Raw genomic sequence first — 14,663 nt, 5'->3', positions numbered from 1 at the left:
CTCCTCCCATCTCGCGAGCATATACCGCTCGTAGAGGGGCGGGATTGGGAGGTTTGTGACGGGGTGTGCTGTGGACGGTATGCGCTGCTTTGAAGACCCCCTCTTTTATCGCTTAGTTCCCTAGAGCCCAATATTAGATTTGGCAGAGGCATCTTTTGTTGAATTACAGTTATAATATAATTAATTATAATTCTTTAATTTTAAAAACAATCCTCTGGTAAACATCATTAAGCATATAATTTATACACGTATTTAAGACAAATTGTAAAATGTCTGAAGTTCTCGTTTATGTTAAACAAATTTAAAACATAAATAATGCCGAGAAACGTTTCTTGGGAAAAGCAATATGGCGGCCTCGCGGCTTCAAAAGTCAGATCAGTGCAGTGGGCAGGAAATGTTTTAACAAGAAACACAGAAATCATAAAGAAAAAGGTTGAATTAAAGCTAATTTTAGCTACCTGTAGCTTTCAAGACAGCTGCGATTAGATGGCTATTTAAAACACCCGTCAACCTCCTTTGCGTCTTAGCAACAAATCTTAATTTCCAAAATTCGTATGTCTCAACTTTCTCACTTCAGAATTACATCCGTTCATCATATTTTTTAATCATGTACAACTGAAAGTTAAGTACTTTTTTCCGAGTCAGACTGTTGCTGTGGAGGATTCTGCATCAGCCTTCCAGCCAGGTTCTGATGTTTAACATGAGTCCCAAACGTCCTCTGATATAAAAAGGCAGCAAACATTAACCATGTAGTTTAAAAATAATACTAAATTGCGTGTATTTGTTATTTTAAAGTAATGCTTGTGGGAATCTAGACTTACATTTACTCACAAAATAGGATACCAACTGTACTGATGGTCAGTGTAATGGCACAAGTGCCCTTAAGTGGCGCCTGTGCACCAGATTGGAAATGGAGAGTGTAATGTTCATGCTGAGAAGTGTGTTTGTTCAATTGGCTAGAATAAAAGCAAGTAAGAGACATAACGAAGCCTCCCGTGTGTTTTGTGAACATACAGCACGAACAAGTCCTCACACAAATTCCCAACAGCAGTTTACCTTTGGAAAGGAGGACTTTCACTTTAATTCTACAGCATCATACATATATACACTTTCATAAGCTTTAATGTCATACAAAAAAAAACATATGTATATACGGGAGGTGAGAACAAGGACCTATTTTAATCCCACCCCCAAAAACACAAAAAAATAAATATCAAACATGTGCAGCACATCTGGCCATCCCAGGGACGTGTGCTTAGCTTCAGTGGGGAATACCACAGGTGTGATAATGTCACACCTGGGGAAAAGGCAATTTATACTTTTCGTTTCCAAACGTATGATGCAACTCCGCAGCGTAGGACATTTATATAAATGTGTCACGCATATTCACGTAGAAAACAATGCATACATGTACAAACAAAATAGGAAGTCCTAAACTTCCCCTCGTGTGTGATGGAGCTAACAACCAATAAGATGATAGCGAGAGTGGAGTGTGTCTTATTGGTGAACAATAAAGGACTTTTCATGGCCAAGATGATCTATTTATGCTTAAAACATACAAGGAAAATACCAATTTGGTACAAGTGCTCAAACACTTGCATCATTGGGGAAATTTCATAACGGGAAGAATTTTTTCCCCCCTCTCGTCTTATTACCCTCCACAAGAGGAAGACATTTCTTCTCCAAGTCATAAAGGCGCCAATTTCATCAAGAAAGTCATAAAAAAAAACATGGAAGGAGGTTGATGTCAGGAGGAAGACGTGAGCTGCATAGAGTCCGTTTGTCACAGTTGTCCTCTTATGGAGATCTGGACACACCTCGCTTTTGCTGCAGAGGTGGAAACTGAAGTAGCAGGAAAGGTGTCGGTGCTTTCATGAGGAGTTCACCTGCTCCGTGTACAAAATACTGCTGGGCCAGACTTTGGGATCACCGGCTGATGTCCCGGTTGGCTTCCCAGCTCTTACTGCCTGCTGCCTCGCCACTCCCCCCAAAGTCAAAGAACGGGTGCTTGAGGGAGTCGGCAAGAAGCAGCCTCTTGGACGGCTCGTACTCTAACATGCTTTCGATGAGGTCAAACAACTGGTGGTGCTCTTCCGCTTCTGACAGCAAATAGCGCTGGAAGAAGACAAACAAACGATGATCTGCGGGGTTAACGGCTCGTTTTGCCGGTCACGTCGATCCCTGGATGACGAGATGCTACGGCAGAGCTGCAGTCAGACCAGCCAATTGTTTATTTTTATGAGCAATAAACTTTTATTTTGTAATCAAAAGCACTTTTTGGAACGTTGTTTTATTGCACTAAAACATTATTTAGATATTTGAGCTGTCACAGAAGAAAAAATTGTAGTGTTAAAGTTGATTTGTGCTTGAAATGTTTGTTCTACAAAAAGCTCTTTTTCTACGTTTTTTTTCTCAGGAATTGGAATTTTGACAAAACTGGGCTATATTCTAACGCTGATAACTAAAGAACGGAAATGGATAGAATAATATTGTGTGGGCCTTGCAAGATCAGTCAAAATCCAGTAAAATGGCTGGTATTGAAGGGGATTGCTCCAATGAAAATGGCTGGAAGTGAATGAGTTAAGTCGCAAATTTGCCACTTTAAAAAGTCACAAATGTGTCACTTTATAGTCGCAAATTTACACGTTTTTTTGTTACAAATTACTTATTTTTTTATCGCAATTCGTCACTTTACTAAATCGCAAATTCACCACTTTATAAAGTCGCAAATTTGCTACGTTATAAAGTTGCAACTTCAGAAGTTGTTTTTTTTATATCGCAATTCACCACTTTACTAAGTTGCAAATTTATCACCTTATGAAGTGGCAAATGTACATTTTATTTCTCGCAAATTTGCCACTTTATGAAGTCGCATATTTGCGACTATAAAGTGGCGGGGGGGTTCTCGCAATATTGTCCCCGCCCTTAAAGACAAATATATTTATACGTGACCCTAATACGACATCGTACTTTAGCGTCTATGCATTCTTTCCCCCCTCTTGCCAGCCACTGTTCTCACCCTCAGAGGTTTGCAGTTTTCTCGTACGTATTTCCCCGCTGAGGAGCTCTCGTCCCAGTCGAGACGGCCTCGATAGAAATACTTCTGTTTCCTGTAAAAGGTGGTCCGCATTGTAAAATGTGAATGACAAGCACTCGGACTGACGTGTCACGTTATTCTCACCTCGTCTTGCGGATCATTCTGGATGGCACGGGTCCAAGGATTCTCTCCATCATGGCCAAATGCTCCCTGTTGTCATGAGTCTAATAAAAAAAAAAAAAACAGATTCAAATGAACTCAAATATTCATGTGCTGGATGCCCGACAGCAACTTACTGCTCTCACTCTTGTAGTCGGTGTCCTAAAGTTTAGCTATATAGTGTTCCCACAACTTTTTAGTCACAATTTTTTTTCTGTTATTCACTGAAAAATTCACCTATTGACTGTTTTGTGTTCAAGCCAAACCCTTGTCTAAAATAAAAGTATTGCTTTGGCGCTGCCTTGGTACTCAGGAACTATGCAGAAGTGTGTTAGGAGTTATAGTGTATAACTTTGTTGCCATTCAAAGGAGCTTCTATAGTACCGCTTTGCCACCATCTTGAGGCATCTATAGGGAATTATAAATCTTTATAAATACATACAAATTATCCCTATTTGCAGCAGCGCTATGTCTCTATATCTGCACTTAGAGAAAAGGGAGTGAATAATTTCACACACCCTACTTTTCAGTTATTTGTTTAAAAAAAAAACTACATTATATAAATTTAATTCCACTTCACAATTGTGTCCCACTTGGTGGTGATTCTTCACAAAATGAATAAATAAATCTTCATGTTTTGAAGCCTGAAATGTGGCAAAAGGTCAGAAAGTTTAAGAGACCAATACTTTCACAAGGAACTTTATAAATACCAACAAATAAAAGCCGAACTGCTGATATTGCCTCTCACTAATATTTTGATATTTATTTAATTTCTGTCCAAGGCAATAATGAAGGATTCCCCCCCAAATAATATTGGAGGGGAGTGAATCTTGTGAAACTTAAGCCCAGTAAGTGTCTAGAGAATTAACAGTTTTGGTGTTTAAAGACTCACCTACCAGGCCCTCAATTTGTGCATGTGCGGCATCAATCCATGGTGAGTAAATAATTTCTTGAAAGTGACACAGGCTAGATTTAACTAGTGATATATACGTATATTTTTTTTTTTTTATGAAGAATGTTGTTGCCAAACAAACTCGCAAGTATTTGGTTATAAAGCTACCTTTTATATTATGCTGAATAACACCTAATGTGCTCTTCATAATGTATTGCTAAGAGACATGTTGTAGTAGAGTACCTGAAACAAGGTGAAGCCCAGGTAGTACTCAAACAGGATACAGCCAATGCTCCACACGTCACAAGGATGGCTCCAGCCCATTTCTAACCAACAAAATACAGAGTACATACAAACACGTGACCAAGTGTACACATATTTAACAGCTGAGACAAAAGCCTTTACTCATCATCAACCCAAAGTCCCTCATGGATATCTGGACTGCAATGAAATTACACTGAAATGAATGAATATCAGTGAGTCACCCTCACCTAAAATGACCTCAGGGGCTCGGTAATGCCTGGTGGACACAATAGTGCTGTGATGCTCGTGGTCGAAAGTGGCGCTGCCAAAGTCCACCACACGTACGGCTGTGCTCTTAACCGTCCTTTCTTCTCGTTTCTGCCATATGAAAAAATAAATAATCGTTTTTAATGTTTTGCAAAAAAAAAAGGCTTCATCTACTGTGTCTTACCTTCTCCACATTGTAGGACATGGTAAAATCAGAGTTGACAAATAAAATGTTTTCAGGCTTCAGGTCTGTGTGAGTCAACTTATTGTCATGGAGAACTGTGAAGCAGGACAAGACATATGTTGTATTTGGCCCTAATGAAAATAAATGTTGCAAATTTCGTCGTTTGCCCTTTTTCTTTTCGGTTGAACTTACATTTCACAGCTAGACAGACTTGGTAGGCCATGTGTCGGACTTGACCAATGGAGTAGGGCAGGTAGTTGTTTTCTTTGAGGAAATCGAAGGTGCTGAGAGCAAGCAACTCAAAGGAGATGCACATATGACCATGGTAATCAAACCAGTCGTACATCTGCACGCACAGGCTGGAAGATAAACAGCATGGAAAGACTTCAAATTGGTGACATCTGTAGGGTTATAACACCATACTTATATCCTAGTTCAGGGGTCAGCAACCTTTCCTGTCCAGAGAACCATTTCAAATTTCTGGATTTCTTCTTTTTTTATATTACATTTTACATTTTATATTCTGCATTAAAAAAAATATATATTTTCTGACTTTTTGGCAATTCCAAAGACATTTTATGTACATTTTCTGCCTTCTTTAGTTTTTGGACATTTTATGGTTACTTTTTGAACATTTTCTTCTCTTTTTTTTTTTTTATTTTTTTTATTTTTTTTATAAAATTCAATTATCTGATATTTTCGGCAATTTCATGGTATTATTCTGCTTTTCCTCTCCCTTTTTGGACATTTTATGGTCACTTTTCGACAATTTTAGGTAATTTAAAAAACTTTTCCATCTAACTCTTGTCTCTTTTAAAAATTTGGACTCCGACATTTTGAACATTTAATTCTTCTTTTTTTAAAATCGAAATCATTAATTCATATAAAGAATATTTTAGCAAAAAAATAAAAAGGTAAAAAATATTTTTTTTAATTTTAGACAGCCACAGGAGAGTGGCTAAAGAGCAGACCCCTGTCCTCGCTACATAAAAAAAAAACACACACATCCAATCATATTCATTGGATTCAAGCTTTCTTCTAACAATGTTTGGATGCAGGATTTCCCCCAGTGTTTTATAAACCTGGTGGCCTGCCAGGCTTTTCTTACCCCCCTGCTACGCTAAGCTGTACCACATCACTGAGCCAAAACTTACAATTTGTTTTCGGGATCCTTCTCGTTGATCTTTTCAAGCACGTTGATCTCAAGGCGAGCTGCTTCTTTGTACTTCTCCACATTCTTGATAATTTTCAAAGCAACATTGGATGCTCCCCTTGTACAAATAAAAAAATATTCAGCCAAATTATAAAAATATACAACCTGCATAACTTATGTTCCCTGGGAAAATTATGTGAAGTGAAATGAGCCTCTAACACCCACACAATTAGCAGTATGTTGGTAGCGTGATGTTTTAAGTGGCACTCACCTGCGATGGTCTATGCACTGCATCACCCTCCCAAAGGTGCCTTCACCCAAAGTGCTGACAATCTCATCTGCAGCATAGCACAAAGAGAAGAGGGGAAAAGGGAACAACAGCGGGGGAAGAGAGAACAGGAGAATTAGACCAATGGATCTGCGGGGGGCGAATGCATCCTAGAACCTATCCTGTTGACACAGGGCTGCCTATTCAAATCGGGCAGGCTTCAAATACAATAAGCGATAAAAAATAACACTATGATACATGAAGGATAAAAAGGAGGGATTTGTGAAGTGCCCCTTTCCTTTGATGACCCATTTGCAGCCATCAAAAAGTGGGCACATCCAACCCCCTTCTTAAATTGGAAAAATAAACTCAACATGTTTTAAAAATTCAATGTGTAAGTGTATATGTGTATGTGAGCTGGTTGTAAATGTCGCAATGTAACTAATAGATTTTAATAAAGAAAAACTAGCTAGCTTTTGCAATGCGCCAGAGAAACAATTGCAAGTGAGATTCAATTTTTTTAAGAAAATGCTCCACAGCTTAATTCCAATAAGAAAAAAAAAAGGGAAAAAACAAAACAAAAACGCAGAACGTAGCTAAAGTCGCTCACAGAATCTTCGTTCTTGCAATCCACCCTAATTCAGCTAGAGCAAAAAAGAGCTTTCTAGCAAGGCATCATCATCATCAGGCACTCCCGTTTAAATGCTCTATGCTTTCATACTCATATGGAGAAGGGTTACGATAGAGTAGTGGCAGTGAGTACATCTCTCTTGCAGGACGTCCCCACTCCGACAGATCAGGTGCCCTTCCTCGTCGTCCCTCACACTCAGTGCCCGCGTCCGGCTGTTGCTCCGCTGTTTTCACACCCAAACCGCCATCAGCAGGACACGACACAACCAAGGGGAACATGGGGGTATTCAGGGGCAGCCGTGGCGTCAGGCGGCACAGGCAGACGAGGAGGGCGAAGGAGGGCGTTGATGTAGTTGTCGGTGGGTTTGGTGGTCATGGGGCGATTCGCGCATGACACCACGTGAAGAAAATATATAACGATAGGGATATAGTGCAAGGGAACAAGTCAAAGATCACATGATGTCCTCTGCTTCCCCCCCCCCAACTCTACCTTTAAACCACAGCTGCTTAAAAACAAGTAAGCAACTGGCACATCTATCCATTCATTCAACGCAAAGACCAAATAAGAAAACATTAAAATCAGAGCTTGTTAGCTTGACTTGTCAGCTTTCATAAGATGGTAAATAGTAAGGAGGTGACCAAATGGGAGCGAGCAGGAAAGTTACGATCTGCTCTTTTGAAATCGACATTGCTGGATAGACGTGTGGTGATACAAAGATGCATTTTTAGAAAAATACATCTTAAATGTCAATATGTTCAGACAGCATTGAATCTGAATAAAGCATTTTTGGTGGAACATTTTCACTTTTTGCCCAACAGGCATTAAATGCAACTTGATACACATGATAGACTACATTGCACTTGACCCAAAGACAAAAGCTGAGGAAATACCACAAATGATATATCTAAAAATAAAATAAAAAATAAAATAAAATAAAAAGGTTTGCCAAAAACTAAATTTACATGCTCATTATTAACTCATTCACTCCCAGCCATTTTCACTGAAGCAACCCCCTTCGCTCCCGGCTGTTTTACTGGATTTTGACTGATTTTGCAAAGCTTACAGACTATTATGTTGTATTGCTATAAATACATGGAACCTACCAAAAGAAAGATTAGAGTCACTTCTTTCATCAAGAATTTTTTATATTTGTATCCGTTTACGTTTTGCACCAATTAGCATTAGAATATAACTAAGTTTCATCATTATTCACAAAACTGTTGAAAACACTGGCAAAAAGAGCTTGATGGAACACGGCCCTGGTTGATCTCTTATTCACTGCGGCCACCTGCTGGCCGTTTTTTGTAACAACTACCATTGCTTTAAGCGACTTTTTCAGGTCAGAGGCTGCATCAAATCCTTCTGTACGCTCTGGCATAAAAAAAAAAAAAAGTTAAATTAACATTTGATATATTTATTTATTTATACATTAAATATGTTTTTGGGACCAAGGCAATATTTGAAATTTTCATACGTTTTGGGGAGCAAATGAGTTATAAAAAAAAAAATATGTAAAGGCTGTTTGCAATGAAATGAAAATGCTCTCCCAAAGTGACACACCTATATAAAGAGAAGACAAAATAAAATGCTTTGGCAAAAAAAAAAAAATCTGAAAGATTGCACTACTTACCAAGTCCAGGGGCTGTGAAGAACAAATGGTTAGAGAAGAAAAGAGGCAGAGAGAGCAGAGCGCAAGAAAAAAAAAAACAGGGTGGAGAGCGTTAAAAGACCCTCTCAGGTCTGGCTGTACTCACCGAGGACGATGGGCTATAGGACCTGGTTCTACGCCGCCTTCGTTTGTGCTTACGCCTGCTGCCCTTTTGTCGGTACGAATCATCCCGCTCCCGTTCCTTTTCTCTGCCCCGGCGGTAGTCGAACATGCTTGGCGAGAAGTCGCGTGGATAGTAACTTTCAGCTGCCGCGTGCGGCTCCCTTTCTCTGTCATGGTCGCGATCTTGATCTCGGCTCGGATCCAATCGTCTGTATCCCTCGCAGTATCTTCTGTCAAACGGGCGGTGATCTGCTGAGCGATTGTCATAGCTCCGACTGGATCAGGGCACAGAAATACTTTTTGAAGGTTGGTGACAACTGGGACACAATTATGCAAGTGGGATCACTATATATGAAAAAAGGGTCCAAAAATTAGTTGCTGTTTTTTTAAACTCCAGACTGCTGCTTTTTCCTCTTCACAAATAAAGCAAATAATTATTTATTGCGATCGTCTGACTGGAATATTCTTATATTGTAAGCTCCAAGTAGGTCACTTCAAACTTGCTAGTAGTCTTGAATACAGCGTTATTATCCATATAAAACCTAAAAAGGTGAAACAAAAACATACCTCCTTGAGCGTGCATAACTTGCATCATGTCTCTGTCCACGTCCCCTTCGGTCCCGGTCCCTGTCTTTGTCACTGCCAGAAGAGAATGTCGGCGATCTTCTGTGTCGGTGACGGCGCCATCTATCCTTTTCTTTCTCTCTGTAACGATTATTGTAGCTGCTGCGACTGTCTCTCTCAGAGGACGTGTACCGTCTGGTGTGAGGCATCTGAAAGGTTTTTAGAATGACAAAAATGATGGTGGGCGAACGGCTCATTGCGCCTTCTAATTCCCGGGAGAAAAAAAGCAAACATAATCATTGGTTTTAGTACAGGGGTCTCCAAGTCCGGTCCTTGAGGGCCCCTGTGCAGTCTGTTTTCCCCATGTCTCCCTCCTCCAACACACCTGAATCAATTGATGAGAATCCTTAGCAGGCTTCTGCAGAGCTTACTGATGAGTTGATCAGGCAAAACATGGAAAACAGGCTGGATTGGTGCTCTCTAAGACCGTACTTGGAGGCCCCTGTCTTTGTATCTTTAGTTTGTCTGAGTTGCAACGTAGAGGCAACATTTTTAGCAAGACTAAAAATGGATGAACATTAAATGACACCATGCACGTTGTAGAAAGCATATAAATAGCCTAAATAAAATGCATGTTCTCACGATCACCCACGAACGAGTCGACCCACACAAACAGAACAAAACATACGTCTCTGCTCAATATTAGGAGTTGGAACAAAAATTTGGCGTGTACACTGTTGATCATGCGACGACATTATGATACTCCAGTTAGAAACATTGCAAACAATGTATACGTTTATTTGATTAAACAGACTAGACTGTCACATTAAAGACATTTTCGCTAAGGTGCAGGAATATGTAAAGCAGTGGAGGTATTAATGCGAAATCAGACAGCAGCATTTGCTGATGTAAATAATTTGACCGCCATCTTAGCAGCTATACTTAAGCAGTTAGCATTCGTGCTAACCACTTGGACTGGATGTGGTTATTTAACCGCACATTTCACTTCGAGTTCAACCCCTACCGTTTTAGCAGCGAGCCCTGTACGCTTGTCCCACAAGAAGTCCGTGGTGCTGGCGTTCTTGTCACATTTATATTCTTACTGGCTCGGTATCCCAAGCTCCGTTGCTAACAAATATGTTCAGTGTGCACAAGCTAGTTCTAGCTGCGACTAGTGGAACAAATGCTACCTTCCGTGAAACTGGGAAATCTGGAAGGCCGACATACTAAAACAGGATTCGACTCGCAGAAGAGGAATGTCGCTTCACCGAGACGTTGAAACATGACGTAACGCAATGGTGACGCCCATCGTAAAACGTCAATTAAAATAAATTGTATTTAATCTGCCAGGACGATTTGGTTTTCGTCAGCATGAACAATTCCTTTCCACAAAGCCGACTGCAATTCGGTAATTTCCGACTTCCAAGAAGCTTTTAATGCTTCTTCGGACCGGAACCGGATGTGCTACTTGTTTTTGTACGTTCGAAAGACTTGTGGCGGAGCCTCTTCTCCATTTTGGAAATTACATTTAAAACATTAATGGAGCATTGTGAGTAGTTTTTATTTTACATATCATTCTACATTTGCATGTGTATGATCCGTCCGGTATTTACGATGTTACTTGAGTGTATGTATCGGTGACACATGTGAGCTGAATTCGTAACTTTTTTTTTCTGGTCGGCTTTGGCAGGAGCGAAGCGGGATCTTGCCGTTCAGACGGCTGGAGTTTTAGAACATTTGGGCTACTACTGATCGTGACATGAATCCATCTAACCCATTTGGAAGCCCACAAGGTGGAGGTTTCCAAGCGACGAGCAACACTAACACTAATTTGTTCCAGTCATTTGGACAGCAAGCCCCCAGCAATCTGCCTCAGAATGTCAACATTTTTCAAGCGCCAGCTTTTGGTCTACCATCGGCCTCAAAACTTTCCGGGACTACCATGTTTGGACAGAGCCCTTCATTTGGGCAGCAATCATTACAAAGCTCATCGCTCCAAAACCTCACTCCAGCTTTTAGCCAGCCTACTTTGGGAGCAAGCAACTCTTCTTTTGGAAGCAGTACTGGACCAGCTTTTGGATCTGTTACCGGACCAAGCCAGAGTTCAGCTTTTGGACCGACACCTGCATTTGGACAGCAGTCCGCATTTGGTCAGGACACAAGTTTTGGACAACAGTCTCCAGGTTTTGGACAAAAGCTCCCAAGCTTTGGACAGCAGGCTACAGGATTTGGAAACATCCAACCAGTCTCTGCCTCTACAGCTTCATTAGCGCCACCTAAGCAGATAGGTTTTGGACAGTCTGTATTTGGTCAACCACCAACTACTACTGCAGCCAGTATTGTGTTTGGTGCTACTCCGACCCAGAGCAGAGGATTTGGATCTGGATTCTGTTTCAAGCCAGCCAATGAAGTTCTTTTCAAACCCATCTATAGTGGCAGTCCTGAACCCACTCACCCTCAAACCATGCCACTTTCCAGCTTACCTTTTGGCAGCACCACAGAAAAGACAAGTTCCAACACGGCTGGTAGTAGCAGCACCATCACTGGCTTCTCTGGGACAAAGTCTGTGTCTCTGGGCTTCAGTTTCTCTCAACCTGCTGCTGCTCCATCCCTTCCAGTCCAAAACAACCCATTAACAACCGTCAATAACAGCGCTCTGCAGTTCACCTTTTCCCAGCCTGCTGCACCCACTAGTTCCAACATCAATATACCCATCACCCAACCTAAAACACCATCCACTTTTAGCTTTTCAACTAAAACCCTCCAACCCCAGACGTCACAACTTTTCGGAGGAACTGGTATCGTTCAACCCTCAGCTTTCAGCAACAATAAATCGACTTTGGACAATAAAATGACCCAGGAAGGTGACACAAATGTATTTGCACAATTTAGAAAAGGTTTGAAACGTAAAGAAGAGCCTGCAGCAACTGTGTCTAATGCTGTGCCAGAAGCTATTGCAGAGGAGGACGAAATAACAGAAACAGTGTCCCAGAGCCCAAAAAGGCCTCTGATGAGGACTCGTCCCCCTGCAGGGCTGTTCAGCAGAGCACTAACTGGACTGCGAAAAGCTGCAACTCCAGTTAGGCAAGAACCAAAGGAACCTTTGCAAGTGAAACCACAGCGAGAGGAGTTGACGAGCGAACACCCCCAAGTACTGCACGAACACCCGAGTGCGACCACATCTGCCGTACAAACCCTGAGCCCCAAAGGACTGGAAAAAGCTCAGCAATCAGGTGAGATCTCACACTTCTCAAATAGGCCACAGAAAATGGGTGCCTGGATAAATGAACTAAAATTGGCATCTTTTGATCGTGTGAGTTTGACTACTTTAACAGGAATGTAACGTGAGTTTATCAATTAATTGTTTGTTAGTATGGTTTGCATTGGAGGAAATATGGAAGTGTTTGTTGATTTTTTAAAAATTTATTTATCTATCTATTTTTTACAATTATTTTCACAGTTAATTATTACATGTTCTTAAACTAAAAGAAAAGCTGAAGTTATTACATTCCATACCTTGCTAGGTGTTTTGTTTTGGTGATCTTAAAAAAGGTTTTTCGACACAATCATTCATTCCTGGTCAATAAAATTGAAAAATATGGAATTTGGGTGGTTGTTGACAGTGGTTAAAAAAAGTAATCTTAATGATAGAGTGCAATGTCAAAATGGGGCAGTATGGATATATATTTTAAAAAAAACAACTTAATATTTGTTGTGGTGTCCCCCAGGGGTCCTTGCTGGGGCTAAAATGTTTATCAATGACATATTTAACATATGCCAAGCAAGCACTAAAATTCATTCTTTTTGCAGATTATACCAATATTTTCTATAGTAGTGATAATTATAATGAGCTCATAACTACTGTGAACTATGAACAAAAGTATATTGAAAAAATGGATGGACATAAACAAATTAGATATCTAGCTGCTAGACCAATATGTTGAGCCGATAACAATTATTAATAGTCAAGGAGGCAGATAACTGATATTTGGAGCCGATATTCATTTTCACTGAAAGGGAAAATATTGGCATTAAAACTTTAAAAAAAAAAAAACTTTTTTTTAAGCATGTTTTTTTGACCAACTTTTAAGATTTGAAAAATATTAGTTGATCCACCCCCACCCCCCAGTCCTGTTCAATATTTGTCTTTGTTTTAAAATTCTAACAAGGGGTACAGCGACCACCCAGGGTCATTTGCACGAATTAAAAAGTAAAATAAACACTCAAACAAGTAAATGACGTTTTCCAAAATTTCTAAATATTTGAAACGTAACATTTTTACTGATCTAGCTTTAAACAAGAACAGAAGAGAGTCCCAGGGTGAGCAGCATCTCTTATAAAGTTAACTGAAAATGTAAATAAATAAAGGGGAAGTGAACCCCCCAAAAATATCTTGACAATAATATGTTCTATGCAGCCCCACATGTCTAAATACGATATTCAGGTTAACTCATTCACTCCCAGCCATTTTCACTAAAACAACCCCCTTCGCTCCAGGCTGTTTTACTGGATGCTGACTGATTTTGCAAGGCCCACAGAATATTCTGTTCTATGTCTATAAAAACATGAAACCTACCAAAAGAAAGATTAGAGTTTCTTCTTTCATCAGGAAAAACACGTATATTTCGATTTGTTTCCGTTTTGCAGCAATTAGAATATACTGTAGCTAAATTTCATCATTATTCACAAATCTATTTATAATTCTGAGTAATTGAGGGTTTTTGCAACATGCTTCTGGGTCATTTCCTATGCTATGCTGTCACCTGCTGGCAGTTTGTGTAATAACTACCATTTCTTCAACCGTTCTTTGCAGTTGAGAGGCTGCATCAAAGGCTTCTGTATGCTCTAGCATAAAAATAAACATTTTAAAAACGTATAAATACGTCTTTGGGACACTTAAAACATTTCAGGAGCAATTTAGTTAATATTGCATTAGTGGAATATGAATTAACCAGCAAAATTCAGCAAGTTTTATCAATATCAGAAGGCGGCCATTTTGCCACTCACTGTCCAGTGAAAATTACATCACAGTGACTCGTCTCAGACAACGACCAATCACAGCTCACCTGTTTTCTGAAGCTGAGCTGTGATTGGTTGTTGCTTGAGTCTTGCGCAACTGTGATGTCATCTTCAGTCGACAGCAAGTGGCAAAATAGCCACCCCGTGAGATGGATAAAAACGGATGGATTTTTCTGCATAGCTCATACTTAACAAATGTGCCATTAATCAGAATGTCATGTTTAGACTAGTGAGGTCACATATTTCATATTATTGTTGGTTGACTTCACCTTTAACTGAAGTTAAGTTTTAAATTGATTTAATATCGGCTGTAAGATTCTTCAAAAAGGCAGATCTGATATTTGTCAAAATGCTGAATATGGGTGCCAATAATTGGCCCGATGATCGGTCTATTGCTAAAACAAATTATCCTTAATTCTTTGTTTGCTTCTCGCATACTGGATTTAAGTTGAAAGTGTGAATGAAAACAAATTTT

At 39.9% G+C, this 14,663-nt stretch overlaps 2 protein-coding genes across 3 annotated transcripts in view; one reads left to right on the top strand and one right to left on the bottom strand.

Annotated features, from left to right (window-relative positions):
• Nucleotides 1-1,051: 1,051 nt before the first annotated feature.
• On the bottom strand, nucleotides 1,052-10,580 carry clk2a (CDC-like kinase 2a). 2 transcript variants are annotated; one of them, XM_077548702.1, is made up of 13 exons: nucleotides 10,194-10,580; nucleotides 9,173-9,378; nucleotides 8,589-8,880; nucleotides 6,967-7,057; nucleotides 6,207-6,273; nucleotides 5,937-6,053; nucleotides 4,975-5,141; nucleotides 4,783-4,877; nucleotides 4,580-4,709; nucleotides 4,332-4,414; nucleotides 3,182-3,261; nucleotides 3,020-3,110; nucleotides 1,052-2,115 (listed from the first exon to the last, which is right to left on the bottom strand). In XM_077548702.1, exons 2-13 carry the CDS (start codon nucleotides 9,376-9,378, stop codon nucleotides 1,927-1,929), a joined length of 1,608 nt encoding a protein of 535 aa, XP_077404828.1. In that variant the 5' UTR covers nucleotides 10,194-10,580; the 3' UTR covers nucleotides 1,052-1,926. The 2 variants fall into 2 exon arrangements, with proteins under 2 accessions (XP_077404828.1, XP_077404829.1); XM_077548703.1 differs by lacking the exons at nucleotides 6,967-7,057; nucleotides 9,173-9,378; nucleotides 10,194-10,580 and having other exon boundaries at nucleotides 8,589-8,722.
• The window catches only part of mcm3ap (minichromosome maintenance complex component 3 associated protein), a 22,569-nt gene continuing 18,455 nt past the window's right edge, over nucleotides 10,550-14,663 (top strand). Inside the window, exons 1-2 of the mRNA XM_077548695.1 lie at nucleotides 10,550-10,718; nucleotides 10,860-12,402. Of these exons, the coding sequence (XP_077404821.1) occupies nucleotides 10,929-12,402 (1,474 nt within the window). The 5' untranslated portion in view covers nucleotides 10,550-10,718; nucleotides 10,860-10,928. The remainder of the gene's footprint in view (nucleotides 10,719-10,859; nucleotides 12,403-14,663) is intronic.

Source organism: Vanacampus margaritifer, chromosome 17, assembly GCF_051991255.1.
Source record: "Vanacampus margaritifer isolate UIUO_Vmar chromosome 17, RoL_Vmar_1.0, whole genome shotgun sequence".
NCBI lineage: Eukaryota > Metazoa > Chordata > Actinopteri > Syngnathiformes > Syngnathidae > Vanacampus > Vanacampus margaritifer.
This window is presented reverse-complemented; position numbering and strand designations above follow the sequence as displayed.